The sequence below is a fragment of the Pisolithus orientalis genome (genome assembly GCF_024613125.1).
Source record: "Pisolithus orientalis strain OTSU chromosome Unknown F5J12scaffold_119, whole genome shotgun sequence".
NCBI classification, from domain to species: Eukaryota; Fungi; Basidiomycota; class Agaricomycetes; order Boletales; family Pisolithaceae; genus Pisolithus; species Pisolithus orientalis.
In genome coordinates, this window is record NW_026260900.1 from 17,936 (window position 1) to 44,348 (window position 26,413).

Consider the following 26,413-nt stretch of genomic DNA (forward strand, 5'->3'; position numbering starts at 1 on the left):
GACGCGCTGCTTGGTTTGGGTCGCAACTACTTTTTCCGGAAGACCGTACGATTGTCGTATATAGGGAATTCTATCCGCAGGTTATCCTACAGTACCTTGCATCACCATCCCCCAAGCCATTCCTCACCATACATCCTGCCTCTACCTTCAGTACCAGCGGCTCGTAGAGAGTTGAGTTCTATCACCGGTATGGATGCACATATTGAAGGCTTCCGTGGATGGTGGGTACATATCTGAACCCATTCAGGCGCATAACCAGCCCCTATTTCGACAATGATGAGTGCCAAGGATGGCATAATGGTGGAGAGATATGCAGTAACATTGCTACTTGCTGAAACAGGGGACGCGAAAACTCCCATTCGCCTCACCGCGGTGTTTCGCACAGGGGTCCCGTAGCTAAGTCGAGTAGCACGTTCCGGAACACGGGTTGCGTCAAACTCCAGGGTAAAGCATTTGAGTTTTGGACAGCGATGTAGAAGGGCAGTAACTCCTCGTAACGAGAGATGAACTGGACGTCGTGAAGGGCCCATTATGACATTGTGAGATAGGTGGAACACCTCCAAGTGCGGCCAAGCCTTGACCATATCCTCCAAGTCAGTGTCTGCTAGTGCCAGGCTACAATGCGTGCGCAATGCAATGACCCTGAGGTGATGGCAAGCTTGGTAGGGTTCCAGCATAGGCCGCGGCCAAGCGGAGAGAGGTTCACGGACAGCGCCAGAGATGGAAAGAATCCAGAGGAATTCTAGATGCTTGCATCGTGATGAAATCAGAGACGACATGGAAACCAGTGTTTGCGAAGGATCGCCGTCATCTTCACATGTCTGACAGCAAATACATATCTCAGTGACTTTATTGGGGGAGGTCCAGCGAAACAGGTCTACGCATGATACCAGGGATTCGGCCACGACATCAAGAGCACGAAGTTGGGGGAAAATGTTGCCGCTGGGATGCTCAGGCCCACGGCCGATCCCACGAGGAAGAAACATCCACAGCCACCGCAATGCCTTCGCCTGGGCCAGACTGGTGAGCAATTCCCAGGAGGTCATATAAGACCTAACGAGGTCCAGATGGCAAAGCTCGGAGACTACCTTGGAAAATGCAGACACAGTTTGGTCGGGAATTGAGCACCCATGATGGTTGAATGTTGGCCCTCCTATGCTCAACATGCGGATGTTTGGGCAAAGTGCTGGTATGGAAGGGATGTCGAGATAGGCGTAGAATGCCGCAGGTATGTCAAATCGAAGGGAAGACAAGTGTGGTCCCAGAAGAAGATGGAAGAAACGAATGACGGCCTGGAAGGTTTCCGTGTGGTGATTCCAAACACTACTTAACTCAAGATAACCGGACACCTGGAATGATAAATCGCGAAGGTTTGGAAAAAGAAAGCCTGGGCCCGGTGGGGAGGCAAGAGAGCCAAACCACAGGGGAACGTCGTTATGCACATAGTCGGGTCCTACATCTACGAAGGATGTATAAAACCTGCGGACACGACTTGAGAGTCGCCGGATGGTGTTCCAGTCATTTTCACTGAGCAGATCTGATAACACCAGGTACTGGACTGAGTCGGTCTGTTGGTGGTGTTTCTCTGCATTCTCAGAAACGACATAGTAGCAATCCCTTACCACGCTGCCCTCCTTCGCCACAAACCTTGCAGAAGGGAGATGCTGCAGGATAGGTTCCACGGCGGTCAGAGTCTCCCAGATCAGATCCGTAGCTGGTTCGTTGAACGTGCGGCAAGTCCTGGCCAACGCACACAATGTCGGGCGAACTTCGACGCATCGAAATATGAGTCGTAGAATCTCATCCACGGAAAGGCATGGGTGCATGATGATAGCGGTGAGCAACTGCAACCTTCGGGAGGAACGGCCTCAAACTCGCTGATAAGTCAAGCTTCTTCGACAGTTCTCACGCGACGATTGTCAACTACGAAAGGACGGACCCCCCGCAGAATCTTGATGTGACACACAACACATTTACTATCTAACTAACGTTGCCTCTGTTTGACACTCCTGACATTGGTTGATTCTGTGGTCGATTCAATGTTTCTCTCGAGTCTCCCACATTCGGAATCACACTTGAGAACCTCAACTTGTTTACGGGCCTCTTTCACGGAATCCGCCTCGGTTGCGTATACATCACCCCAGTGAGGGGGGGCCATTTCGAGAGTCCTTGTGGTTCCTGCAGGGCGATCGTACGGTAATTTTGGCTGCTTCCACTTCCCAAAGACGAGCTGGCTTTGATTGCTTCCAACACGCAGCATCCAGAGATATATATCTGCAAAAACTAAGGCTTGTGTATTCAAAAGCGTACATTCAAGTCCAAAAACGACTCATTGTGTGATACTGTGTTGGTACATTTCCCGCAGACGCTTCCGGACGTGTTCCCCTGCATTGATGGTCTCGTACTTGGCTTGTCTCTCAGCGGATACACAACTCGGTATGGGCTGGAGGAGGTGAGTGACTTGACTCTCGTGGACAAGAATCAAAGACCAACATACCTCGACCTCGACGTGGGGATCTGCACCCATGAACTGTGCAATAGAATAACGACAGACGCCGCTCCTGTTGATCACTCTATGCACGGTCGACCTAAATATGTCATCTTTAAGGAGAAGCATGTAAGACTCGAATTAGGACAGGGTGTTCGGAATGGCAGCTCACTCGTCCATCGCGAAAGCAAGTCGCCAATACTAAGTGTAATCAGCCAGGTAATTTATGAAAAGCGCTTTCGGTCTGGGACGTACTTGATGACCAGCGTGCCGGGAATTGGCGTAGCATTTATCCATTGCTTCTCCGAGTTTAGGATCTGCAGAGCCTGAACACCAGGTTCCTGCCATAAGATGGTGAAGCACTGCATGTTATTTCAGTGCTGTATTCGCAAAGTTGAACACCTTGGTGAGACTCCCTACCTCAAAACTGCAAGGAATATTGTCAGTGCATGTTTAAAAATACAAGTGGGATGCTCACTCGGAGTGAGCACCGATTCCAACGATACGGTCGTCTTCGGAACCTGTTTGAGGGGGATAATGGAGTCCCCGCATGATTGGGTCACGCTTGAGCTGAAAAAACCGGGGTGAAGACGATGAGTTTATAAGTAGGAACGACGGTACCTTGCCATCGAAGTACGTTTCAGGGAGATCCAGTGCGAGGGCAAAGAGGCGGTGCAGAACCTTTCCAACACCAAAAGCTGCGTGGCTTGATGACGGAGCTGGATGAATACACTCAAACAGCATATCGCTGTGAAACGTACTAGTAATTGACGAAGGCTTCACGGAACCCAGCGGGTTCCGAGGGCCATAGGTTTCCAGAAAACGCAGTATCGCCATCTGGTTTCTTGTCATCGCCTTCCTTTGGTACCAGTTCTTCCCGACTGATTACGAAACCTTCGTACAGATCACCTCTGTTGGCTAGATCGATGTTGGAATCTAAAAGGGGCTCATATCCTCTGAAATGTGTGCCCTGTTTGTGGAAAAGCTTACTCCGGATGAGGCGAAGATCAAGGTGATGCGAGAACAATGGGCCTACCTTCATCTTCGTCTCAGTCGGGAGAGAAAAGTAAGCTTTCATCGCCGAGAGGGCTTCATCGATTGTCTCTTCAGGGATACCGTGATTTTTAACTGCAAATGGCTCGTTGGAAAATGTTTAATGTCAAGTCAAAAGGGTCTTCCCCCACCGTAAAAGAACCCAACACTCATGCACGCATCTCTGATCTGCCGAGCCAATGCAGCCCGCTCCTTAGGTGTCGACGCATGTCCTATATCTCTGTCCGAAAAGTGAATCCGAGTAGTACTAGGAATCGAAAGGCGACGCACATAATAGGAATGGAATCGAAAGCACTGCTCACCGAAGTCGCAGATATCGCCACGGACATCTTGAGGGGGGTGGCTTAATCACTCATTCTCTGCATAAATATACAACCTGAGCGCCTAGCTGATAAGAAACAACTGGCGCAAACATGCAAATACAAACCTCAAAGTCCGGACCATATGAACCACTTAGAGAACATAAGAGTCTTGGTGACTTGGAGTCGGGGGAAGTGGTGATGAGTCAGTGCCAATATATCCGTATCCACTGATCACATTTGACGTTGTTTGCTTTCATCCCCTTTTGGGTTTCCCTTCCTTGTCTGGTATCCAGACTACTGTCCTTGCGTGGTGCGCCTACTTCCCTCTGCTGTCATGCTTTGTGTCACGGGCGCACGACTCAGCCACACTTTTTATTCTATAGTTGTTCTCTGTCAGTGTTTTGCATGTTTGTTGCTCCGTCTGCTGGATCAAACAAGGCTAGGTCCCTTTCTGCTACGTGTGTGGTGTACCTCCTGTGCCGTTGACGCCTCCCCTGCTCGGTTTCATGTGTATCGCCCTTTCAACGATGACATTCACCGTGACAATACTTTCCCATTCCATACTGCTCGTTGTTCGTATCCATATCGAAGTTGCAATCATTGTGGTCCCCCGCCTCTTCTTTCACCATCCTAATCCCACGTCATTTCATAAACATTTACGAGCGCCCAAACACTTCCGGCCTTTGGGCATGGTCCCTCCCAACATGAACGGTCCAGACACATTCTGCGCGCGAAGTTGCGCAGGTTGTACACAAAAGCCCGTGATACCGGACCCCCGGCCTGGTGCAGAGTAACGTCCCTCTGCATCAGACCAACGGCAGTCATGCCAACATCTGTGACTCATCCGTGATTAAATTTGGGTCCAACAATTGATAATGGTTGACGTGGAGGTGCTTCATGGATTCCACTCAATGCTCAAAGTCTACTGTTGAGCACTGGGCTTTTATCCATTGCTTCTCTGAGTCTGGCACCTGAAGACCTTGAATATCGGGTTTTTGCCATAAGATGGTGAAACACTTCCCGAAGAGTTATCAGCACACCCTCGGGATAGAGGTACATAATGTGAGATAAACCAGACGTGTTTTGTCTTATTCTACAAACCTGCATGGAATGCTTAAGCTGCATAGACCTGGCAGTTGAACGTTGAACGTTGAGTGTGCGGCTCGAACAGATCATGCCTTCGGTGCGGGACATGTCTTATCAGAAATGGAAACGAGGTTCCAGCCTATCTACGTCTCACTGCCAGCGTCGGAGTCCACCGGTAGGTTCATCCAACCGCGAAAGTTCCTATTGGCTCAAATCAGGGGAGCCCGGTTGCATTCGCGGCCACAAGAAAGGTCGCAGACGTTCGTACAAGTGATTTTGTGCAGGTAATGGAGGTTCGTTACTCAGCCTGCTGTGGAGCTTCCTGTAGCAGATTCAAATTCGTCCTATAAAGCATTCGAGTACCAGCAACCAGCGACATATACGATAAAGTCCAGGACGTGTGTTCAAAGGCGTACATATGTAAACGAGTTATTGTCTATCATTTTGTCTAGTCGCGCCATTGGAGGTGGTGACGCTTTGTTGGTACATTTCCTGAATGCGCTTCCGGACGTAATCTCCTGACTTGATGGTTTCGTACTTGGCCGGTCTCTCAGGAGATACACAAGCTCGGTATGGGCTGGAAGAACTACGTGATCTGGGTCTCGTGGCAAGAATCAAAGGCCAACATACCTCGACGACGACGTCGGAATTTGCACCGATGAACATCGGGATAGAATAACGGCTGAAACCGCTCCTGTTAATAGCTCTGTGCACGGTCGACCTAAATACGTCATCTTTCGGGGGAGCATGTGAGACAAAAAATCGGTAGATATGTTGCCATTGGCACTCACTCGTCCATCGCGAAAGCAGGTCGGCGATACTAAGCGTAATCAGTTGGCTAATTTATGCAAAGCCCATCATGATTCGGTCTGGCACGTACTTGATGACCAGAGTACCGGGAACCGGGGTGGCATTTATCCATTGCTTCTCCGAGTTTAGGATCTGGAGGGCCTGGATACCAGGTTCTTGCCATAAGATAGTGAAACACTGAAAATTGTATCGGTCCCATCATCAGAAAGTTGGACGCCGTAGTGAGACCCCCCACCTCGAAACTAATTAGGAGGTTTGTCAGACTATATTCGGGGGTGCAATATAAGACGCTCACTCTGAGTGGGCACCGATTCCCATGATGCGCTCGTCTTCGGGACCTGTTTGAGGGGGATAATGAAGACCCCGCATCATTGGGTTATGCCTGAGCTGAAAACCCTGGTGAAGATCATGAGTGTGCATGTGGGAACGGTGGTACCTTGTCATCAAAGTACGTTTCAGGGAGATTCCAAAGCGAGGGCAAAGAGGCGGTGCAAGACCTTTGCGACACCCAAAGTTGCATGGCTTAATCGATGGGATGAGTCGTGTCCGAATAGTGGTTTACCATTATGAAACGTACTAGTAATCGAGGAAGGCTTCACGGAACCCAGCGGGTTCCGAGGGCCATCGGTTCGCAACTGCCGGAGTATCGCCAACATTTTCTTCTGGTACCAGTTTTTCCCAACCGATCATGAAGCTTTCGTACAGATCACCTTTGTTCGTTGGGTTGATGTTGGAATCTAGAAGGGGCTCATATCCTCTGTAATGCGCGCCTTGTCGGTGGTGAAGCTTACTCTGATGAGGCGAGGATCAAGGCGATGTGAGGATGTTGGACCTACCTTCATCTTCGCCTCAGTTGAGAGAGAAAAGAAAGCTTTCATGGCCGAAAGCGCCTTGTCGATTGTCTCTTCAGGTACACCATGATTTTTAACTGCAAATAGCTCGTTGGCAAACGATCGTGTCAAATCAGGAGGGTCTATTCCCACTGTAGAAGAACCCGACATTCGTGCACGCGTCCCTTATCTGCCGAGCCAACGCAGCCCGCTCTTCAAGTGTTGACGCATGTCCTATGTCACTGCCCGATAAGTGAGTTCAGGTAGCACCGGAGGACGCACGAAACGACGCACATAATGGGTATGCTATCGAAGGCACCGCTTGCCGAAGGTGCAGTTTGTGCCAGAGACATCTCAAGGTTCAGCGCTCAGCGCTCACTCACATGGCAGCTTCACACTTATATACGCATGCAAACTAGCTGACCCCCCTCAACTGTCGGTTTTGGTCTTCGGGAGATCCCGCGGCCATTCAAGACTTACGAGTGATCTGGTAAGAAATAGGTGAGTACTGCGATTACGTGGAGCCTCCCGGGCTAGCGGCATTAACGGCCTCTTTACAAGACGACGAAATGACGGAGTAGTAATCCTAGAGCAGGACTAGTCCTGGAAAACTGTGAGTATTGCGCCACTGATTGATGGCCACGAGATGTTTGAATTTGAAACCGAAACCCGTGTCTGATCAAGCTACAAGTGAAGTGCACAGCCAAACCAAGTACTTTGTATTTTTTCTACCTACGTGTGCCTTACGTCGCTGCGTGGCGAAATTAATCAACGCCGCTAGGAACCTAACTGGTATCGCAGCAATAGCAATTTTCGCTATCCTGCAGCGACACCGCCCTGACCCCAAGCGGGGCCGCGTATGCGAAAAGCAAATTCGTTACGAACCCGATAGAGTGTTGTAACAGCTCCTCAGGTGGCCGGGTTGGAGTTGGCCTGAACTGTGTGCGCGGTATGAGCTGGTGGTACGGTACGTGTCACAGGTACACAGTACTTCCTTTCTTCTCTTCCCCCGTTGGTTTCGTCCACAGCTGACGAGGTGTGTATCAGTGTTGTTGCAGCATGTTCTGCCAATCAACAATGCCTGTCCCTACGCCAGATCAGATCGATGTTTCAGGATCTCAGATCTTGCCCAATACACCTGATTTATTGTGCAACCAGGCTGCGGTTATAAATCGATGTGGAGCCATCATCAGAACGTCGGAGAGCCTTAGGACTTTTATGATGGTTCACGCTTGCAGTTCGTACGTGAGAGATCTTATTATGCATGAACTGCTGACATTCGATGTTTTTCCATCTATGTTGCGCACTCTCCAAGAGCAATGAGGTATCCCCTTTACTGACTACCTGGAAGCCAAGGACCCCGCGAAATGCAGCGCTGCATATAAAGAGACAGGTGTACTACGACTGGACTTGGCCGTCATCATTGAGGTTTCCGTCATCTCTGATGGATCAATGGTTTTGATGATTTAGTCTACCTACTAAAAGAGGTACTGCTTGGGCGATGCAAGTTGTCCAAGTCGTACTTAAATGCGGACACCATCCTTTTGCAACAGCAGGATTGCTTTACTATCAGGTTGATACGTCCACACTCGATCACTCATTCGAGTTCGCGCCTAGTAGCAAATTTGTAACGAGTCTGCCTCCTACAAGTTGTTGGAACGTCATGAGCATCCTGGGCGGATTTAGTGAGGACCTTTCTTACCCGAATGTGGTCTTTCCTATTAATTGGATCGCAATAGGTTGTGCCCTCATTGGGGGTTTCGTCTCCGTGATGTATGTGTAACTTTGCTTGATGCTGTTATGTCTGCCCCTCTGATGTCTTTATTCCATGTCAAGGTTATATGGCATAACAACTCTACAGGGGCGTTTTAACGAAATTGTTCAGCTTGGTGCTCTGCTTACTAGTTATAAAGACTTATGTGTATTACATGTACTACTCTGAGGATGCCTCAGCTACGAAGTTCCTTGTTGCTGTCACATGGTAAGTTGGGCGACTTTGGAACGCTCGTCAAACCTGCTTAGACGATGTCAGGGTTTTGGATAGCTTACATGCCTCGTTCAGTGAGTGTTTGGTGCATATAAGCGAATACATGGTTAGACATTAATGGATGACTAGTGTGCCATATGTTGTATTACTACCTGGTAAAACTGATCCATCTAGCCCTCGTAGCTGTTATGCTCAATCACTGCAGGTAACCAATTATGGAATTCCAACGAGTTTGGAGTATCTTGTCTGGTTCATATACCTTTCCATTTGAAAGCTGCTAGATCTCACTGATGAAATATGACATGTGGCAGGTCATTACCGGTATGCAAACTGCAATTTCTGCAAAGCACTGATTCAATATTTCCGTCGTTTAGGCATCACTTCTGGTGGATGTACGTTCCTTTCACCTTCCAAGCTTTGATGATAACGTCTCCCTGTATTGCAGGTACTTGTGGTTTTTGTAGTTCAATGGTAAGTAACTACCCAATATGGGTTGATACTCGTATACTGAATGCTATTAGCTTTTTTGCACATAAAATATATCACCGTATGTCGCATTCGACCTATGCTTTGTATCTTTGTTGATCAGTATTCAGTTTGTCGCCCTCAAGTGAAGTGGTTGGTGACCGCCCCGATTGTGAGTATGTCTGCTTGTGATGGAAAACATATATCATCCAGACTTCTATGTTATAGCTAATCTCGGTACTAGCTCATTTCGGTGAGTTTTGTTTATTGTGCAAGTTATGAGGCATTTCTAATGATGTTTTAATAGGGTTTGGCATGGGTGCGTGATATAACTCCACTCTGAGCCTTATTCTAATCAACAAGCAGGGATGGCTGTTTTCATGTACTCCAAGCTGTCCAACCATCTCTACTGAGATATTGATCTCTTCATATAGGTTCGTCAATACCGAGGCCAGCGCCGCTGAGCAAATTAGGGTAGTTGTGTTAATAGAAACATTGGCACACTGGCTCACAAGTCGTTATTGATAGTTTTCCGTCCTGATACCGTTCGGGGCCCTTGCCATAGTTCCAGAGGGTCTGATTACGGCGTCACTTTGCATACTTTTGTATGACAGCAGCAGTCGCTCCATGTTCCCAAGGTGACTTCACTCTGCCTTGTTGGTTCGTGCTTAATGAACCATGTTTAGAACGGAACAACTCCTGAACACGCTTATCATCTATGCTGTCAACCGATGTTTGCTGACTTTGTAAGTTTGATGCCCCTCTCGTTGCAACTGAGACTTGATCGAAATTTGTAGACTGGTCGCCATTGGGGAGCTTACCGCGGTACTTGCTACCTGTTACAACTGCAAGACGGCTGTGCCGCTCACACAATTTTACAGAGTGTTTATCAACAAAACACATGGGCGACAGTATTGGACTTCATCATTGGAAAGTGTCAGTCTTTCGTACCTTGCATACAGCGGACACAGTACCCCAGCTTACTATTTAATAGTATATGCCAACTCGCTTCTAGCATCACTGAATACCCGGCAACACCTTCGAAGCCAGGGTTCACCTTCAGGTACCGAGCCAGATCGATATACCAAGGCTGTCCACGTTGCAAATTTTCCAAAGCGTTCGGATGATGTAGAGAGTTCAATGGATGGAGCAAGGCAGTTTGATATGCGCTAAGTGGCTGTCATCAACATCACTGCCGATGCGGCACTTAGGGGCATTCGACGTTCCGTTGTTACTCCGCAAGATAAAATGTTGTATTTATAACTGGAAATACCACTGCTTCCTAGACGCAGGTCTATGAAGATGTTCGTCGCCAATGTTTTGATAGGCTGGTCCTGCCGGTTACATGAGTGTAGGGGTGTGTACTATTCATGTTGAGGAGCGGAAGGAGTGGACTAGATTAAGACAAATTGCGAGCTGGCAGCGGTTCAGAACCTCAGAGAAGATATCGATACTCAAGTGACCAGCTCCATCCAGTGCCTATCCACGCTTACAGGGGTCTATCTGGTTGAAAACAGGACCAATGCATGCACCACGCAAATTTGACAAGACTAGACGGCGTTCGGAAAGAAAGCGCAAATCATAAAGCTCAGTCCCCATTGCCGACACACGCTTTAAGTATTTCGGATCTGCAGGCATACACCTGGAGACACTTACTGTAATAACAACACCAGTCCAGGTAATCAATTGTCGAACGCGGACTTCCAGACTGCTTCAAAAATATTTCGTAGGTTCTGCGCTACACACTGCCACCTTAACGTCTGCATCACCTTTACCTGTCAGAGCGAGCGGGTTACCCGCCCTCCTGGGGCCGAGCCCGACCACCGACAGGATGCGACAAGCGTGAGACAAGGTTGTAAACCTATCTAATAAAGATCATGTGTATTGAAAAGCATACATACAATTATAAATCGACTTATGGACCATGACAAGTTCCTGGCCACATTAGGAGGTAGAGATGTTTCGGTAATACACCTCCTGCAGACGCTGGTGGACGTAGTCCCCTGCAGCGACGGGTTCGTACTTGGGCGGTCTCTCGGGGGATACGCAACTCGGCATGGGCTGGACGAGGTGATTGATCTAGGTGCCGCAAGGAGAATCAAGGTCAACCTTACCTCGACCTGGACGTGGTAATCCGTGCCGAAGAACAAAGGAATGGAATATCTGCGAACGCCGCTCCTGTTGATCGCTCTATGCACGGTCGACCTAAATACGTCGTCTCCCAGGGGAACATGTGAGAAAGGAATCAGTATGTATACCCGGATTGACACTCACTCGTCCATCGTGCAAGCTGGTCACCGATACTAGTTGCAATAAGTCGGATCATTCAAATGTCATTCAATCTTCCACACACTTGATAACAAGCGTTCCGGGGATCGGCGGTGCCTTTACCCATTGCTTCTCGGAGTTCAGTAGTTGAAGAGCCTGAATATCGGGTTCTTGCCATAAGATGGTGAAACACTGCATATCATTTCAATTCGAGATTCTATATGCTTTGATGAAAACCCCCAACCTCGAAACTACGAAGAGGTTTGTCATGGCAGATTCAAGGGTGGGAATAGGTGAGATGCTTACTCTGAGTGGGCACCGACTCCGACGATACCATCGTCTTCAGGACCAGTTTGAGGTGGATAATGGAGAACGCGCATGGCTGCAGCAGAATTCCTGGTCTGAAAACCATCAGCAAGGAAAGTTGGATACATAGGAACGACCGTACCTTGTCATCGAAGTATGTTTCAGGGAGATCCAATGCAAGGGCAAACAGGTGGAACAGGACCTTTCCGACACCTACAGCTGCGTGACTTGATCACGGGACGGGATGAGGTACACTCGAACGATACGTCAGAATGGAGCGTACTAGTAATTGAGGCAAGCTTCACGGAACCCGCCGGGTTCCGAGGGCCATACATTTGCACCAGCCATAGCACCATCATTCGCTCGCTTTTTGTCGTTTTCCTTGGGCACCAATTCTTCCCAACCCATTTCGAAGCCTTCGTGTAGGTCGCCTCTGTTGGCTGGGTCGGCGTTGGAGCCCAACAGGGGTTCGTATCCTTTGAAATTTCCAACCTCTTTGTGATAGAGCTTCTCCGGATGAAAGAAAGATAAGACGACGTAAGAACGGTAGGCTTACCTTCATCTTTGTCTCGAGTGGCAGAGAAAAGTAGGCTTTCACTGGCCAAGAAGACATTGCCAATGGTCTCCTGGGGTATACCATGGTTGCTAACTGCGAATCGGTCGTTAGAAAGTAGGTGTCAAGACAGGACGGTCTGTGCCCACTGTAAAAGAATCCAACATTCATGCAGGCATCTCTAATTTGCAGGGCCAACGCAGCGCGTTCCTCGGGTGTCGACACATGTCCTATATCGCTGTCCGATAAGAGAGCTTAGGTAGTGCTGGAGAACGTAGGAAACGACGCACATGATGGGTATGCTATCGAAGGCACCACTCACCGAGGCCGCGGTTTCTGCCAGAGACATCTCAAGGGTCGCTCGTGGGGACAGCCTTACAACTCATCTTCGGTATAAATACACAACACTTATCTGATACTAGGAAGTTCCCACTATAGGCGCTTCCGCTGGCGTGAACCAAACGTGGGAAGAAGGTAGGTGATTGGTGCCCCAGGAGATGCGTGTCAAGAGTGCTGGACCCAATAAATGCCTGATATCTTAGCGCCAACCAAAGTCCTTGGCGGGAGCCTTGTGAGAGGTGAACGTGATCAGGTAACCTTTACTGGCGACTTCCGAATTCAAACTTGTGCAGAGGTTGGTTGCTCAGTCAAGCTTGCGGAGAAGCATTTCTGTACCCAGCATGCAGGTCGAACGTGTGGTTTATCTGTCTCTAAAACGACTTATTTGATGGAGGTGCATCATGCTTAAACCAAAGGTGTTTTGTCTTAGATTTGGCAGCTGACTATGCGAACAGATCACGAGTGGTCCATCGAGCAAATGCCTTTTGCACGGGATACATCTCATCAGGAACGCCGTCGAAGTGCACCGGTGGACGAATCCAATTGACGCAGTTTTCTATTGGTGCAAATTAGGGGAGCCTAGTTACATTCGGCGCGACAAGTAAGGTCGTCGAGGTTGATTTTGTGCAGGAAATGGACGTTCATCACTCTGCCTGCCTGTGGAGGTTCCCGTAGCAAGGGTAAGTTCTATCCTATAATGCATTCAAGTAATCAGCAACAGGGACATATCCGATCGCGGGCGAGTGTCTCATTGTCCGTTATGCCTAGTCGCGTCATCGGGATGGTTCCCTTTGTTGGTGCATATCCCGAATGCGCTTCTGGACGTATTTATCCTGATTTGATGGTTTCATGCTTGGCTGGTCTCTCAGGAGATACACAACTCAGCACGGGCCTCGTGGCAAAAATCAAAGGCCAACACACCTAGACCTTGACGTGGGAATCCGCATTGGAACGGAATAACGGCAGACGCCGCTCCTGTTGACCTCGGTGCACGGTCGACCTCAATATATCGTCTTTCAGGGGAAGGTTGTGAAACTCGAATCATCACGATGTTCGAAATCGCAGCTCATTCGTCCATCCTGAAAACAGGTCGCCCATACTAAGCGCAAGCAATCGGGGAATTTATGCACATTCCTTTCGGTCTGGCACGTTCTTGATGATCAACGTCCCAGGGATTGGCGCAATTTTTGTCCATTGCTTCGCGGAGTCTAGGATCTGGAAGGCCTGGGTTCTAGGTTCTTGCCATAAGATGGTAAAAACTGCATGATATTTCAGTCATGTGTTCGCAAAGTTGAACGCCTTGGTGAGAATCCCGACCTCCAGACTGTCAGGAAATTTGTCAAGGCGTATTCAACGATGAAAATGAGATGCCTGCTCTGAGTATGCGCCAATTCCGACGATGGCATCGTCTTCGGACCTGCTTGAGGGGGATAACGAAGACCCCGCATGAGGTTACGCTTGAGCTGAAAACCCGGTTGAAGATCACGAGCTTATACGTGGGAACAACGGGTCCTTGTCATCAAAGTACGCTTCAGGGACATCCAATGCGAGGGAAAAGGGGCGGTACAAGTCCTTTGCAACACCTAAAGTTGCAAAGCTGGATTAATGGGATGAGTCACGTTCGAATAGTAGTTTGCTATTTATGAAACGTACTGGTAATCAAAGAAGGCTTCACGGAACCCAGCGGGTTCTGAGGGCCATCAGTTCGCAACTGCCGGGGTATTGTACATTGATTTCTATTCCCTACCTTTGAGCTGAACAAATGATGTCAGTGAGAAGTTGGATAGTAGAAATAGTGGGGAAAATAGCATAGATAGTTGAAAGATAGTCAAAAGATAGTACAAAGAATAGTGTGGACAGTAAATGAACCTACTAAAATGACTCTTCTGTCTTTTATGACTATTTTAGTGCAAATAGTACAAATAAGACATACAGTGTCTCAAAATGGAAATGCACAACAGCCACTTTTACAAAAATTCCTCTCATTCTCATGTAGTAATTGATATCTGGCAATTATATCAATGTGAACATGTTCTCCTGTCTCTAGCCTACCTGTCCATGTGTTTTTGTGTGCTGTACATCAAATGAACAGTGAGTTATGTGGGCAATAGTGAGAAGGGTGCTGTGCATTACATATTATTTCAGCTGGTGTCAAGTCTGGGCCTACTCCAACCAACTCCAATGCATAACAAGGTCTGGGGAGAGGTTTGGAAGCAAGTCCAACACAGTTGAATGGAACTCTGACAAGTGGAGGATTGGCAGGAATGAAGTCTGCCAGGACAGAAGCAGAGTGGAGTGAGGGCATTGGGTTTAGCTTGTGCACTACCCCCTTGCACAATCTCAGCCCTTGTATTTCAGAGGAAGAGACCAAATGGAAAATTGGAGATAACTCTGACAGACAGAAGATGGAGAGATATGGAGTAGGAACTTAGGTGATATTCATACTAAAGGACAGTGGAGTACTGTACAGGCTTTTTATACCACTATGGAGGCACAGTAACCAGAACCAGAACTGACATATGGAGACTTGTAAATTTTCAAGTGAAAACTTCCTGGACAATGAATGAAGGGGAGACAGAGAATATATGATGGGTAACATAGAACAAACCAAAAAGGAAACAGTCCAGGCACTGGACCATGAGGTGCATGTGCTATGGAGTACCTGACTGTGTGCTGTCAAGGAGAAGTCCAAAGGCTGGACTGGCAAGGGTCATGTGACCCACTGGAAAGTGGTCTGCATGGCCTGACAGAAGGCTGGTACCAAGTCCAACAGTAGCCAGGGCAGTGTTATGCCCGAGCGCGGTGACTTCTTCAAATGGAATAGGCACGAAGCGCGCGAGGTGGGAGTCTACGGGCCAAACTTATCATAACCCCTATGGCTGAGTTATTGCGAGGATCCAACAGAGGTCTTGTCTGCTGGTGAGGGTTTCGCGCGGAGAGAAGACAAGGATCGAAGCAAAGTAATTAGCTCAGTTGCAAGCTATCGAAAAACTGAGGATACATGGTAAAGTACGGGAGCTTATATACCCCTAAGTACGAGTACCGTACCAGTCGCGACAGACGCGTCACGACGCGTATCCGCAGTAGTCAACAAACTAATCACTGAAATAAATAAGAGTCATCCGGTGTCAGAGATGGGGATAGGGATGGAAACGAGGGCTATACCGGCTGCGCAATCAATGCGCAGCGAGAGCCCAGACACCGGAGCTATAGTACAACATACGTGCAATAAAGGCGAGTCAGAAGGAGTCAACGGATCAGAAAGGAAGCATCTCGTCAATCAGAAGAGCAGTGAACGTCACAGATCACGAATGATGAGTCTCGACAGGTATTGGAAATACCTGGACAGCAGGTGATCCGAATCGTCCCTGAAGCATACGCACTCCTAATGTGACGACGAGTACCAGTGACGCGACGAGGCACGTGACGCACGTGACCATGAGAAGTCGAAAAAGGCAAGACCCCTGACGGAAGCGTAACATCACCCCCCCTCTAAGGTCCTCAGACCCTTGAGGATGGGCCAGTAGGCACATTTCCAAGGCGGGCAGATAGGGGTCTGCGAGTAGTGTAAACGTGGGAGCGTGTTCAACTGGTGACGGGCAACAATGGCGATGGAGATGGCGGCTCTTCGAGGGCCGGAGTATAGCGGGAGCCGCGTCTGTTGTGGCATGACCAATGTCCCAAGTAACGACATTGGTAGTAGGCATGTTGATAGAGGGGATGTTCAGGGGGGATGGGCGACTGTCCTCCCAGGTAGAACCGAAGTTGATCCGAAGGGATGGGGATGAAGGGAGTCGCAGGGAGAGGGTCAGAGGCGTGCATGGCGTTGAAGTAGTTTTTGTGCATACTGGCCCACGACGCATCCTGCAAAAGCACCTCCCACGAGGAGTTATGAGTTCCCGTTCCTAGTCGTGCACCGACCTCTTTAAACAGTTCTCCTGAGTCGACATATCCCAACTCAATAGCATGCCATTCCTTCTCCTTCTCCTGATCCGTTTTATCTTCTTTTAATTTGACCTCGGCGGGGACCGCTTCCTTCGGGATGATCCGGTCCAAGATACGCAAGGCAGGTGGAGCGAGGAACTCGTTAATTTGCTGTTGCCGTAAGTGATGATAGGCCCCGCCCATGATGGCTTCGGTAATTTCGGAAGAAGCCTTCTCCAACATCTCGATCATGATCACCTCTGACAGGGGCGCTACACTGGTAAGCTTCCGAGTTCGTATTTTGGAGACCAACCCATTGATTACGTCTGATGCTCTGTAGATCTCAGACAGCATCCCAAAATACTTAACTTGTTCTGGTGTGCACCCGTTAATGTTGTCCCCGTCGTGGAAGACGTCAAGTGCCCTAACAACGTCCAGGTATTCAGCTGCTGGGACTGGTAATCTTTGCTTGTCAGTCCCGGAAGCGGAGGCAACGGCGGCGAGGAGGTCGAGGGCTGCCCAATTGCTTCGGTCCGCATAGGTGGTGAAGGCACTGCGTACATGGGGAGGTTCGGGAGCATTGGCGCGACTGGACTGGGTTGGGACACTATCGGAGTCATTGTCAACCTGCGCCTTACCCTTTCCCTTTTGGCTACTGTCCTCACTGAGGGGGACTCTGACCTTTGGGACGGGGACATGTTTGACCATGATTCCCTGGTGCGGACGCGGTCAGAGTAGGCAGGTGAGAGGGGGCGATATCGGATGGGACTGGGACATAGGCGAGGAATATCCTGAGACATAAAAGCCGGCGGGGGACGACGGGGGTGAGGTTGGGGCATAGGTGGTGACTGGGGGTAAGATCCCGTCGTCGTTGGAGTAGCGAAAGGATTCTGCAGGGGCGGGGAGGTCGGCATAGTCGTTCTCAGTGTTTACGGAGCGAGGGGAGTCCATTTATCCTTTGAGGTGTCGAGCGAGCTTGTACTGGTCGAGCACCTCTTGAGTGTGCTCTTTTAAGTGTTCTTCGGGTTCCCACGTGTTTGATGAGTGTGGAAACCCTGTCCACTTTACCAGATATTTCCGCTTACCGCGACGACCATCAATCTTGTGATTTATCACTGACTTGACCTCCCACTCCACCTCATCATCTACCATCTCTGGCAACGGGGCTGTGGGCGCAGTCCCATATACCTCATTTTCGACAAACGGGAAGATCCGTGAGCCGTGGAAGGCCGGGTGGACCTTCCAGGACGGGGGAAGATCCAACTGGAAGGCAACCGGCGAAACGACCTGAGTCACTTTGAAAGGCCTGAGACGTTGGGGCGCAATTTTATTGCACTGGTTTTTGATGCGCAAGTGGGCAGTATCCAGGAGGACTTGATCTCCAACCTGCAGTGCAACATAAGTCCCTTTTGAGCGAGACTTCATCACTTCTTGAGCTTTTTTGTGTGCGAGAATTGCGACATCTCGACCCGCAGCCAGGCGTTCTAGTCATTCTTCGACCGCAGGGACCGGAGTTAACCTCATTTCAGGATAGGGGGAGGGGTCATATCCCAGAATTAGCAAGAAAGGCGTTTGGCGATGTACCGAATGGACGCGGGAGTTATGTGCGAACTCGGCCAAGGGTAGTTTGGAGGCCCATGAGTTCGGGAACTCGGAACAGTACAGCCACAGATATCCTTCTACTTCTTGGTTGACCCGTTCGCTTTCTCCGTTCGTTTGAGGATGGTAGGCGGTAGAGAGTTTCTGCTTGACTCCTATCACCTTGTAGAGTTCTTTCGTAAATGACGATGTGAACTGTGGACCTCGATCTGAGATCACCAATTCAGGGACCCCAAATCAGGAATAAATGAATTGATGGAACAGCTTGGTGAGTCCAACGGAGTCAATAGTTTTGTGACAGGGGACAAACAGGGTGGCCTTTGTAAGTCCCTGATCGACAACCGTGAGAATGGAATCGAACTTCTGTTCTCCCGAGACAGGAAGGTCCATTATCAGATCCATCGAGATTTGCTGAAAGGGGAAAGTGGTTTTTGGCGCGTCGTGAGGGACGACCGGCGGTCTCGGTGGGTGGGTGACGACCTTTGTTGTTTGGCAGACCAGGCAACCTGCAACGTACATCTTGATGTCTTTAGTCATTCCTTCCCACCAAACCTCTTTCCTCATCTTCGCGCACATGGCTTTCTGACCAGGGTGTCTGGTGGACCTGTGGTCATGATAGGACTTCATACAGTGTCAACGATGATCCGGGGGAATGTACAGCCGGGTGGTTCCGAACTGCTTCGTTCCGTCCGCAGCGATGGTGACGTTGGAGTGGGGTTCCGGTCCTTCGGTCATTTCCGAAGCTTCCTTTTTGATCCGGTTGTACAATTCTGTCGACACGGCGTACACGCCCCTAGCTCCTTTGGTGATTTCCTCAGAAGGGCGAGCATTGGGCAGCTGACTCCCCTTTGACTTTTCCTCAAGTGGGCGGGAGTACAGCTTCGTGCGGCTGCGAGACTGTGCGACGTCTGCCGGAAGGCGACCTATATGACATAAACAATTTATTTTTAATTGTTTTTGTAATTTTGTCAGTGAAAAGAGCGGCGAAACCAGGCGAATTTGGGCGTCCACCCCCTTCGAAAGCCAAAGGTCCGGCGGCAGGACCATGGCCACTGGGGCAGGTTCAATGGTTTCGTTCCTCTGCAAAAGAGTGTCAGTGGGGACCTGGAGACGGCCGGCCTGCCAGGAAAAACGAATAGGATAGGACTGGACGGTGGCGGCCCACCGAGCCTGCCACGGAGTTAGTCGCTGCGGCCCTTGGTAGTATTCCAGGTTTTTGTGGTCGGTAAAGACCACCGTGGGCTCGACAGGAGAGAGCAAATATGGCCAAAAGGCTTTGAGGGCATGTATTACTGCCAACATTTCCAGATCATAGACCTGGTAACGCTGCTTGGCTCCCACGAGGGACTGGGATAAGTACGAACACGGATGCCACTCTCCGTCAGAGCTTTTCTGCGCAAGCACAGCTCCTGTGCCAAGTTTGGAGGCGTCCGTGAAAAGTGCAAAGGGCTTTGAGAAGTCTGGAATAAGGAGGACCAGAGACGAGCATAACAAAGATTTTAGCTTTTCAAAGGCATCGTTTCGTTCTGGAGTCCATACGTAGGACGTTCCCTTTTTAGTAAGATCATGGAGAGGTCGCGCGACGCTTGAGAAGGATGGGATGAATTTGCGATAGAAATTGCAGAACCTGAGGAACCGGCGTAATGCCGTGAGGTTGTCAGGGACTTCCCAGGTACTGACGGCATCGGTTTTGGTCAGGGAAGTCTCCATCCTTCCTTTTCCGATGATCATTCCCAGGAACTTGATTTCCTCTGCTTCGAAGACGCATTTGCTGATCTTCAATCGAAGTCCTTCTTTCTGGCAAATCTTCAGGAACTCCCGCATGCGGGTGCGAAGTTCCTCCCTTGTCTTCCCATGGATAGCGACGTCATCCATGTAACCTACCTGCTTTCCACATTGAGACCCGAAGGTCTGGTCCATGTACCGTAGGTTCGAATAGTCCTCTGGGAGTGATGAACGCCCCTTTCCACTCGTCTCCTTCCTTTACCCTAAGATTGGTAAACCCCCATCTGACATCGAACTTTGTGTAGTACTTTGACTTGACGAGTTCGTCGAAGAGGGCTTGGGCATTGGGTAGAGGATGGGCATCCAGAATAGTAAAGGAGTTAAGATAGCGGTAGTCTTGAATTAGCCGCTTCTTTCCATCCTTTTTCGCGACAAAGAATACCGGAGCCACTTGTGGTGACGTGGAGGGACGAATCTTTTTACACTTCAGATTCTCTTTGAGGAATTCGTCCAGCACTTTAAGTTCTTCCGGGGACATCGGGTATACCAAAGCTTTCTTCGGTTTGAAGTCTTCTCGAAGTCGGATTTCATGGTCCAATCCGGGTCGATGGACTGGCAAGGGAATATCTTCTTCTGAGAAAACCTGGGCGAACTCCTGGTATTCTTTGGGTAAGAGGACTTCCTCCTTGCCTTGCGAGAGAGCGGCTTCGAGTTCCATGGACAAAGTAGTCTTGTTGACACTACTCGTCCTCGGTTCTTCTTTAATTGTCCCATCCTTGTTGAACTTGACAGCGCTTCCTTCGTAATACGGTACTATTCTGTGGATGTAAATGTCAGTTTCCTGAGTAGGAACATACCCGTCATCCCAGCATGTTATTTTGTTGTGCTCCCAATCCATTCAGGGCTTGAAGGTCCGAAGGAATGGCATGCCGAGGAGTACATGTTCTTTTCCTACGAGGGGTCCGACATAGCACTTGATATGGATAACCCGATTCTTGACGATGATCCTGATGGAGACCTTTCGGGTTACCCATTCCACATCTTTTCTGGTAAAGGACGTAGTCTTGAACTTGGCCTTGACGCGGTAACTTGGTATTTTGAGTTTGTTAACGATTCGCTCTGATATGAGCAATACTTCAGCGCCAGAATCGACGCACACCATTACTCCTGCTGTGTAATCCAGCAGCCATGCTCTTCCGAGAGGGGATCCAACATGCATATTTGATTCATCCTCTATAGAAGTACATTTAGCAGATAACACAGAAGCGGGACCTACTTTAGGAGTATCAGTGGTCCCATCTAAAAATTTATCCCATGCGCCCTGGCTTCTTCTGGGGTTGCCAGACGATCTCCCATGTAGGCAGTTCTCGTTCCGTCAGTGGACAGAACAACTCAAACACCAGGAGGTGGCACGGGCTTGCTGGATTTGCAGTCACGCTTGTAGTGACCCTTAGCTCCGCATTCGAAGCATGTTACGTTATTGTTTGATCAGCGAACCTTTCGGTTCCTCTTGTCGACATCCATCGCATCGGGATCTCGGGAGTTGCCACAGTAATGAATGAACTTTCTTTCATGACGCGACTCCCTTCCTTCAAGGATATGTTTGGTGGCGATTGCGGTTCGAGCCTCTCTGGAACACTGGATCCATTCGATCACCATGGTCGGGGCTCGTCCTGAATTGAGTACCCAATCGCGATACTCCTTGTTCAATCCTTTTCTGAAGAAAATCCCTGCTTCTCGTGACTCCTCTTTGAGTTGGGCCTTGTTAACCAACCCTGTAAACTCGGCAATATACGCTTCTAATTCTCTCTTTCCTTGCGTGATATCGGACAACCGTAAGATTGCGAGAGCAGTCTGGTCACCGGATTCGAAAGTAGCCTTGAGATGTTCCTCGAACCTTTGGAAGGTGTCGGTGTACCAGATGGTACCGTCTAAAAGCTTGTTCTCATTCTGGTAGTTCTCGGCGAACGACATGGCGGCCCCTTTTGTCATATACGTGAGGGTGAAAGAGATCTTGAGCGATTCCGTGTTGTACACATGCTTGTTAAGGTTGAGGTAACCTTCCACTTGGGTAAGCCAAGTCTGAAGCCCATTGTGGCTTCCGTCATATTCTCCGGGATGCCCGACATTAAACTCCCGACCTCCATTGGGTGGGCGGACATCATACGAGTCACCGCCATCTTCGGCAGAGGCCTTACCCTTACTGGACCCACTAGTGGGGACCTCTGGGGGAATTACCTTTCTGAAATTTCTGGCGTACCAGGCTCGTAGAGCCGAGTCCGTAGGCGTACCTGTTGGGAAGGGATCACTCGACTGTCCCACACCAGCTATCTTGCGCCAGTCTGCGGCCAAAGAGTGCATCCGTTCGTCCAACTTCTCCTTCAGCTCCTCTTTGGAGTATACCTTCGGCGGCATCTCAGGGGCTGACTCTCCGTGACCTAACATCATTGACATCATGGGTACTTCGCGTGCTTCCTGTTCTTCTTTGAGGACTGATCCGAAAGAAGTCTCGGACTTCTGATCATCTTCTTCTGAACTAAGCGTGACTTCCGATTCCCTAAAACGGGACAAATAAGATAACCTGGGATTACTTGATGTGGCTGACGGCCCTAATCTTCCAGGTATCAGCAGTAAAGGCGGGTTCCTACCAAGTCCTAACGGGGTGTTATGAGGAGGGACTGGTGGTCTCGACTTCTGGGGATTAGACACTTTTAACAGGAAGTGATAACAAAACCCAAGGGAGGATTTATTTCTCGAAAGAAACCTGTCTGGGTAGTATGGGGAAAGATTGGTGCGCGAGTCAATTTACACGTAGGGATCGACGAGCGCGAACTCTAGGGAGGTGATCTATTAAAGCCTAGTGGCTGCCTGTAGAGCGGTGGATTTGATTAAGGGTAGAGGGGTGTTTCTTGATCTTGTTGCGAGAAACGCGAAGTGGAAAACGTGGTTTGTTGAAGTTCAGTAACCAGGGATGAGTAGACTTTCGCGAAGAGGTCGATGAGTCCCAAAAGCTGCGTTGAGTTTTTCGATTTTGTTATGCCCGAGCACGGTGACTTCTTCAAATGGAATAGGCACGAAGCGTGCAAGGTGGGAGTCTATGGGCCGAACTTATTGTAACCCCTATGGCTGAGTTATTGCGAGGATCCGACAGAGGTCTTGTCTGCTGGCGAGGGTTTCGCACGGAGAGAAGACAAGGATCGAAGCAAAGTAATTAGCTCAGTTGCAAGCTATCGAAAAACTGAGGATACATGGTAAAGTACGGGAGCTTATATACCCCTAAGTACGAGTACCGTACCAGTCGCGACACGTATCCGCAGTAGTCAACAAACTAATCACTGAAATAAATAAGAGTCATCCGGTGTCAGAGATGGGGATAGGGATGGAAACGAGGGCTATACCGGCTGTGCAATCAATGTGCAGCAAGAGCCCAGACACTGGAGCTATAGTACAACATACGTGCAATAAAGGCGAGTCAGAAGGAGTCAACGGATCAGAAAGGAAGCATCTCGTCAATCAGAAGAGCAGTGAACGTCACGGATCACGAATGATGAGTCTCGACAGGTATTGGAAATACCTGGACAGCAGGTGATCCGAATCGTCCCTGAAGCATATGCACTCCTAATGTGACGACGAGTACCAGCGACGCGACGAGGCATGTGACGCATGTGACCGTGAGAAGTCGAAAAAGGCAAGACCCCTGACGGAAGCGTAACAGGCAGAGAAGACATGTGAATGACAGAGGACTGGCAGAGTTGGTGCAGAGTGAGTGGGGACCTAGGATGAACACATGTCATGACAGTGCCCCCCCATTAGGGCCTGAACCCCTGAAGGCTGCATGTATAGAATGAGATCAACACAAGTTGATTATTTGAAATTGTTTTGATGCCTTGAGGACAATAGGTTGAACAACAGTAGAGCTCCATCAGAGTTCAAAGAACTGCTTAAAAACATGTGCCAGGGCACCAAACCTTCATATCTTACTCTCCCATCATCATGTCTTCCCAGCACCAGAACACAACCCCCCAGCCAACCCCAGGCCACTCCCACAACTACTCCCAAGTTGTGGATGAGGTGCTGGTCATTCTCACTGACAACTTGACTGACACTGAGCAGGAGAAGACTGCAGAGAAGGCCCACCAACAAGAAGAGGGGGAGCAGAAGGAGAGGGAGCAGAAGGTGGAGTGCAAGGCCAAGTGAGAGGAGGCCAAGCAATGAAAGGTGGAGGAGGCCTGGCTGGAGGTGGAGTGGAGGGAGAGAGAGGAAGAAGAGGTACAGAGAAAGAAAGTGGTGGAGGAAGAGGACAGGTGAAGGAAAAGGGCAGCAGCAGAGGGCCTTGGAGGAGAGGGCCCAGGCCAGGTGGAATGAGGCTGCCAAAAGGCGTGTGGTGGAATGCTACAAGTCAGGTGGAGCTGACACAGTTTTTTTTTTTTTTTTCAGATTATGTGGTGCAGTGTATGATGCCCACACTGCCCAGAGTGTCCCTGGGGCCTCTGTGGTGGTCACTGCAAGCAGGAGGCCCCCCTGAAAGCAGTGCATACCCAGTAAGACCATGGGGTTGTGCAAGGCAGGGCAGGGCAAGGCAAGGGCCTGTGTGCCCTGTCAAAGTGAGAAAAAGGTTTGTAGCTGGGTGCAGGAGGAGGCAGTGGCAGGGCCATTGCAGAAGAGGGTGGGTACAGGGAGCTCCCAAGGGGAGGAGAAGAAGCAGCCATGTGGGAAAGGAAAGGAGAGGGCAGTGGAGATGGAGGAAGTGGACAACGAGTGCAAGGCAGGCAAGGGGGAGGAGCTGGCTATGGCACATGAGGGCCCCTTGAGGGCAGAAGCCTCAAGGTGGGTGGAGTGGGAGCAGGAGTGGCAGCTGCAGGCTGCAGAAAGGTATGCAGAGGCACAAAAGAGGGCCACCATGGCCTTTGGGAGGATGGTGGAGGTGGCAGAGCAGATGGCAGAGGCTGCAGAGTGTACAGCTGATGAGTGGGGGCTGTACCACTCATGGGCAGAGTGGGCAGAGATGAGGAGGAGGGAGGACATGCATGAGGCCAGGATGGCTGAGTTCTAGCACACAGGTGGAGGCTGGAAGAGGCTGCAGTCTGAGGCAGCAGAGGACAAGATTGAGGAGGTGGACAAAGGTGTGGAGGGGGATAACAAGGAAGAGGAGGAAGCCAGAGAAGAGCTGAAGGGCAGAGAGGGACAGGAGGGTGACAATGAGCAGGTGATGGAGGAGTAGATAGATTTTTTTTTGACTTGTGTATTTTCTTTGTACTACTATGAAATAGACTTGTATTTTTTCTTTGATTCTGAGAAATGAGGTGGACAGTTGGAGAAAATTCCAAGGTACCTAGGGGAGTTTCAGAAAGGGGTGGAGTTGGTCTGTGGAGGATGGTCATGTGGGCAGAGTATTATAGTGGGGGTTGATATGGGCCAGGTTTATGTGGATAGTGCTCATGGAAAGTGGAGATGATGTCAGAAGCATGATCTAGCTCAGTTGCAAGCAACCAAGAGGTTTCTTCATCAGTGTTCTCATAACCAGCCCAGCAGACTAGGTACAAGAGTTGACAGTGGTGGTGATGGTGGTCCACCTTAGAGTCTAGTATCTCCAATACTTCATACTCAAGGTCACCATCAACATCCACTGGTGGAGGCAGAGGTTGATGTCAATTAGGGAAGGGATTAGCTGCTGTGGTTTCCAGTTGTGAAACATGGAAGACTGGGTGGACCAAGCACATAGAGTCAGGGAGCTTTAGAGTGACAGAGTGCATACCTGGCCTGGCCAAGATGGTGAACAGACCTAAGTACTTCTTGGAGAGTTTTTCTGAGGGATGAGTGGAGCAGAAGTACTTGGCTTTGACATAGGCCTGTTCTCTGACCTTAAACTCAGGCAGAGGTATGCATTTGGCATCTGCTGGACCCTGGTAGTGCTGCTGAGTGGTGGACATCTCAGAGCAGAGGAAGTCATGGAGGGCAGAGAGCTTGATGACATAGTTGTGAGCTCACAGAGAAGTGAAGTCTTGGTCAGGGACCACAGACAGGTTTGGATGGTACCCCTTGTTGGCAAAAAAGGGGGAAACTCCAGTAGTCACACTTGGTGCATTGTTAAAAGTGAACTCTGCTAGAGGTAAGAGCTTGGCCCAGTTGTCTTGTTGGTAGTTACAGTAGACATGGAGGTACTGCTTGAGGGTCTGGTTCATTTGCTTGGTCTGGCCATTGCCTTCTGGGTGGTAACCCAAAGTGAAATGAAGTGGGTGGGGATGAACACTGCTTGCTCTGAGAGGCAGTCTACCACCACAAGGATGGTGGAGTAGCCATTGGAGTTGGGGAGGTGCTTGGTGAAGTCCATGGAGATGGAGTTCCAAGGTCTTTCTGGGACAGGGAGTTGCTTCAGTAGACCATAGGGGTGGTGACACAGAGTTTTGCTCTGTCCACAGGTGGTGCAGGACCTGACATAGTTTTTCATGTCAGAGTGGAGATTAGGCCACACATAGTCTCTGTGGATGAGTTCTAAGGTGTGGTTTTTCCTGAAATGGCCTGCCAGAGGGTGATCATGTTTGAACCAAAGCACTTTGAGGCAGAGGTCATCAGTGTTGGGGACAAAGACATGACCATTGAGACAGAGAAGACCATTGGAGTCCAAGGACCACTGAGGCTTAGTTGGAGTGGGGAGATGACTGGCAGAAACAGGGTTGG

At 49.6% G+C, this 26,413-nt stretch overlaps 6 protein-coding genes across 6 annotated transcripts; 2 read left to right on the forward strand and 4 right to left on the reverse strand.

The window, feature by feature from the left end:
- Positions 1–101: 101 nt before the first annotated feature.
- On the reverse strand, positions 102–1,826 carry F5J12DRAFT_899191 (uncharacterized protein; the record flags this gene model as incomplete). The annotated part of the gene is made up of 1 exon (XM_051748157.1): positions 102–1,826. One exon carries the CDS (start codon positions 1,824–1,826, stop codon positions 102–104), a length of 1,725 nt encoding a protein of 574 aa, XP_051594237.1.
- Positions 1,827–1,937: 111 nt separating this feature from the next.
- F5J12DRAFT_63645 (uncharacterized protein) lies at positions 1,938–4,023 on the reverse strand. Its single transcript, XM_051740189.1, has 12 exons — positions 3,955–4,023; positions 3,812–3,900; positions 3,673–3,761; positions 3,525–3,616; positions 3,250–3,473; positions 3,110–3,194; positions 2,967–3,058; positions 2,909–2,915; positions 2,744–2,850; positions 2,661–2,689; positions 2,498–2,601; positions 1,938–2,443 (listed from the first exon to the last, which is right to left on the reverse strand). The coding sequence occupies exons 2-12, from the start codon at positions 3,868–3,870 to the stop codon at positions 2,330–2,332; spliced, it is 1,002 nt and encodes a 333-aa protein (XP_051594238.1). The 5' UTR covers positions 3,871–3,900; positions 3,955–4,023; the 3' UTR covers positions 1,938–2,329.
- A 93-nt stretch (positions 4,024–4,116) lies between these two features.
- On the forward strand, positions 4,117–4,618 carry F5J12DRAFT_64024 (uncharacterized protein). The gene has a single exon (XM_051740191.1). It carries the CDS (start codon positions 4,178–4,180, stop codon positions 4,475–4,477), a length of 300 nt encoding a protein of 99 aa, XP_051594239.1. The 5' UTR covers positions 4,117–4,177; the 3' UTR covers positions 4,478–4,618.
- Positions 4,619–5,479: 861 nt separating this feature from the next.
- On the reverse strand, positions 5,480–6,922 carry F5J12DRAFT_899193 (uncharacterized protein; the record flags this gene model as incomplete). The annotated part of the gene is made up of 11 exons (XM_051748158.1): positions 5,480–5,506; positions 5,560–5,663; positions 5,721–5,749; positions 5,810–5,916; positions 5,975–5,981; positions 6,035–6,135; positions 6,237–6,261; positions 6,317–6,531; positions 6,576–6,667; positions 6,723–6,811; positions 6,864–6,922. 11 exons carry the CDS (start codon positions 6,920–6,922, stop codon positions 5,480–5,482), a joined length of 855 nt encoding a protein of 284 aa, XP_051594240.1.
- Positions 6,923–8,360: 1,438 nt separating this feature from the next.
- Positions 8,361–10,315, forward strand: F5J12DRAFT_63974 (uncharacterized protein). The gene is made up of 16 exons (XM_051740190.1): positions 8,361–8,711; positions 8,762–8,805; positions 8,868–8,877; positions 8,931–8,948; positions 9,002–9,027; positions 9,078–9,103; positions 9,153–9,193; positions 9,250–9,274; positions 9,329–9,340; positions 9,388–9,403; positions 9,456–9,495; positions 9,550–9,659; positions 9,708–9,767; positions 9,819–9,846; positions 9,903–9,957; positions 10,016–10,315. Exons 1-16 carry the CDS (start codon positions 8,694–8,696, stop codon positions 10,192–10,194), a joined length of 708 nt encoding a protein of 235 aa, XP_051594241.1. The 5' UTR covers positions 8,361–8,693; the 3' UTR covers positions 10,195–10,315.
- Positions 10,316–10,965: 650 nt separating this feature from the next.
- F5J12DRAFT_899194 (uncharacterized protein) lies at positions 10,966–12,497 on the reverse strand (the record flags this gene model as incomplete). The annotated part of the gene is made up of 11 exons (XM_051748159.1): positions 10,966–11,082; positions 11,136–11,239; positions 11,296–11,324; positions 11,375–11,481; positions 11,534–11,540; positions 11,596–11,690; positions 11,738–11,822; positions 11,879–12,102; positions 12,152–12,240; positions 12,298–12,386; positions 12,439–12,497. 11 exons carry the CDS (start codon positions 12,495–12,497, stop codon positions 10,966–10,968), a joined length of 1,005 nt encoding a protein of 334 aa, XP_051594242.1.
- Between the last annotated feature and the right edge of the window lie 13,916 nt (positions 12,498–26,413).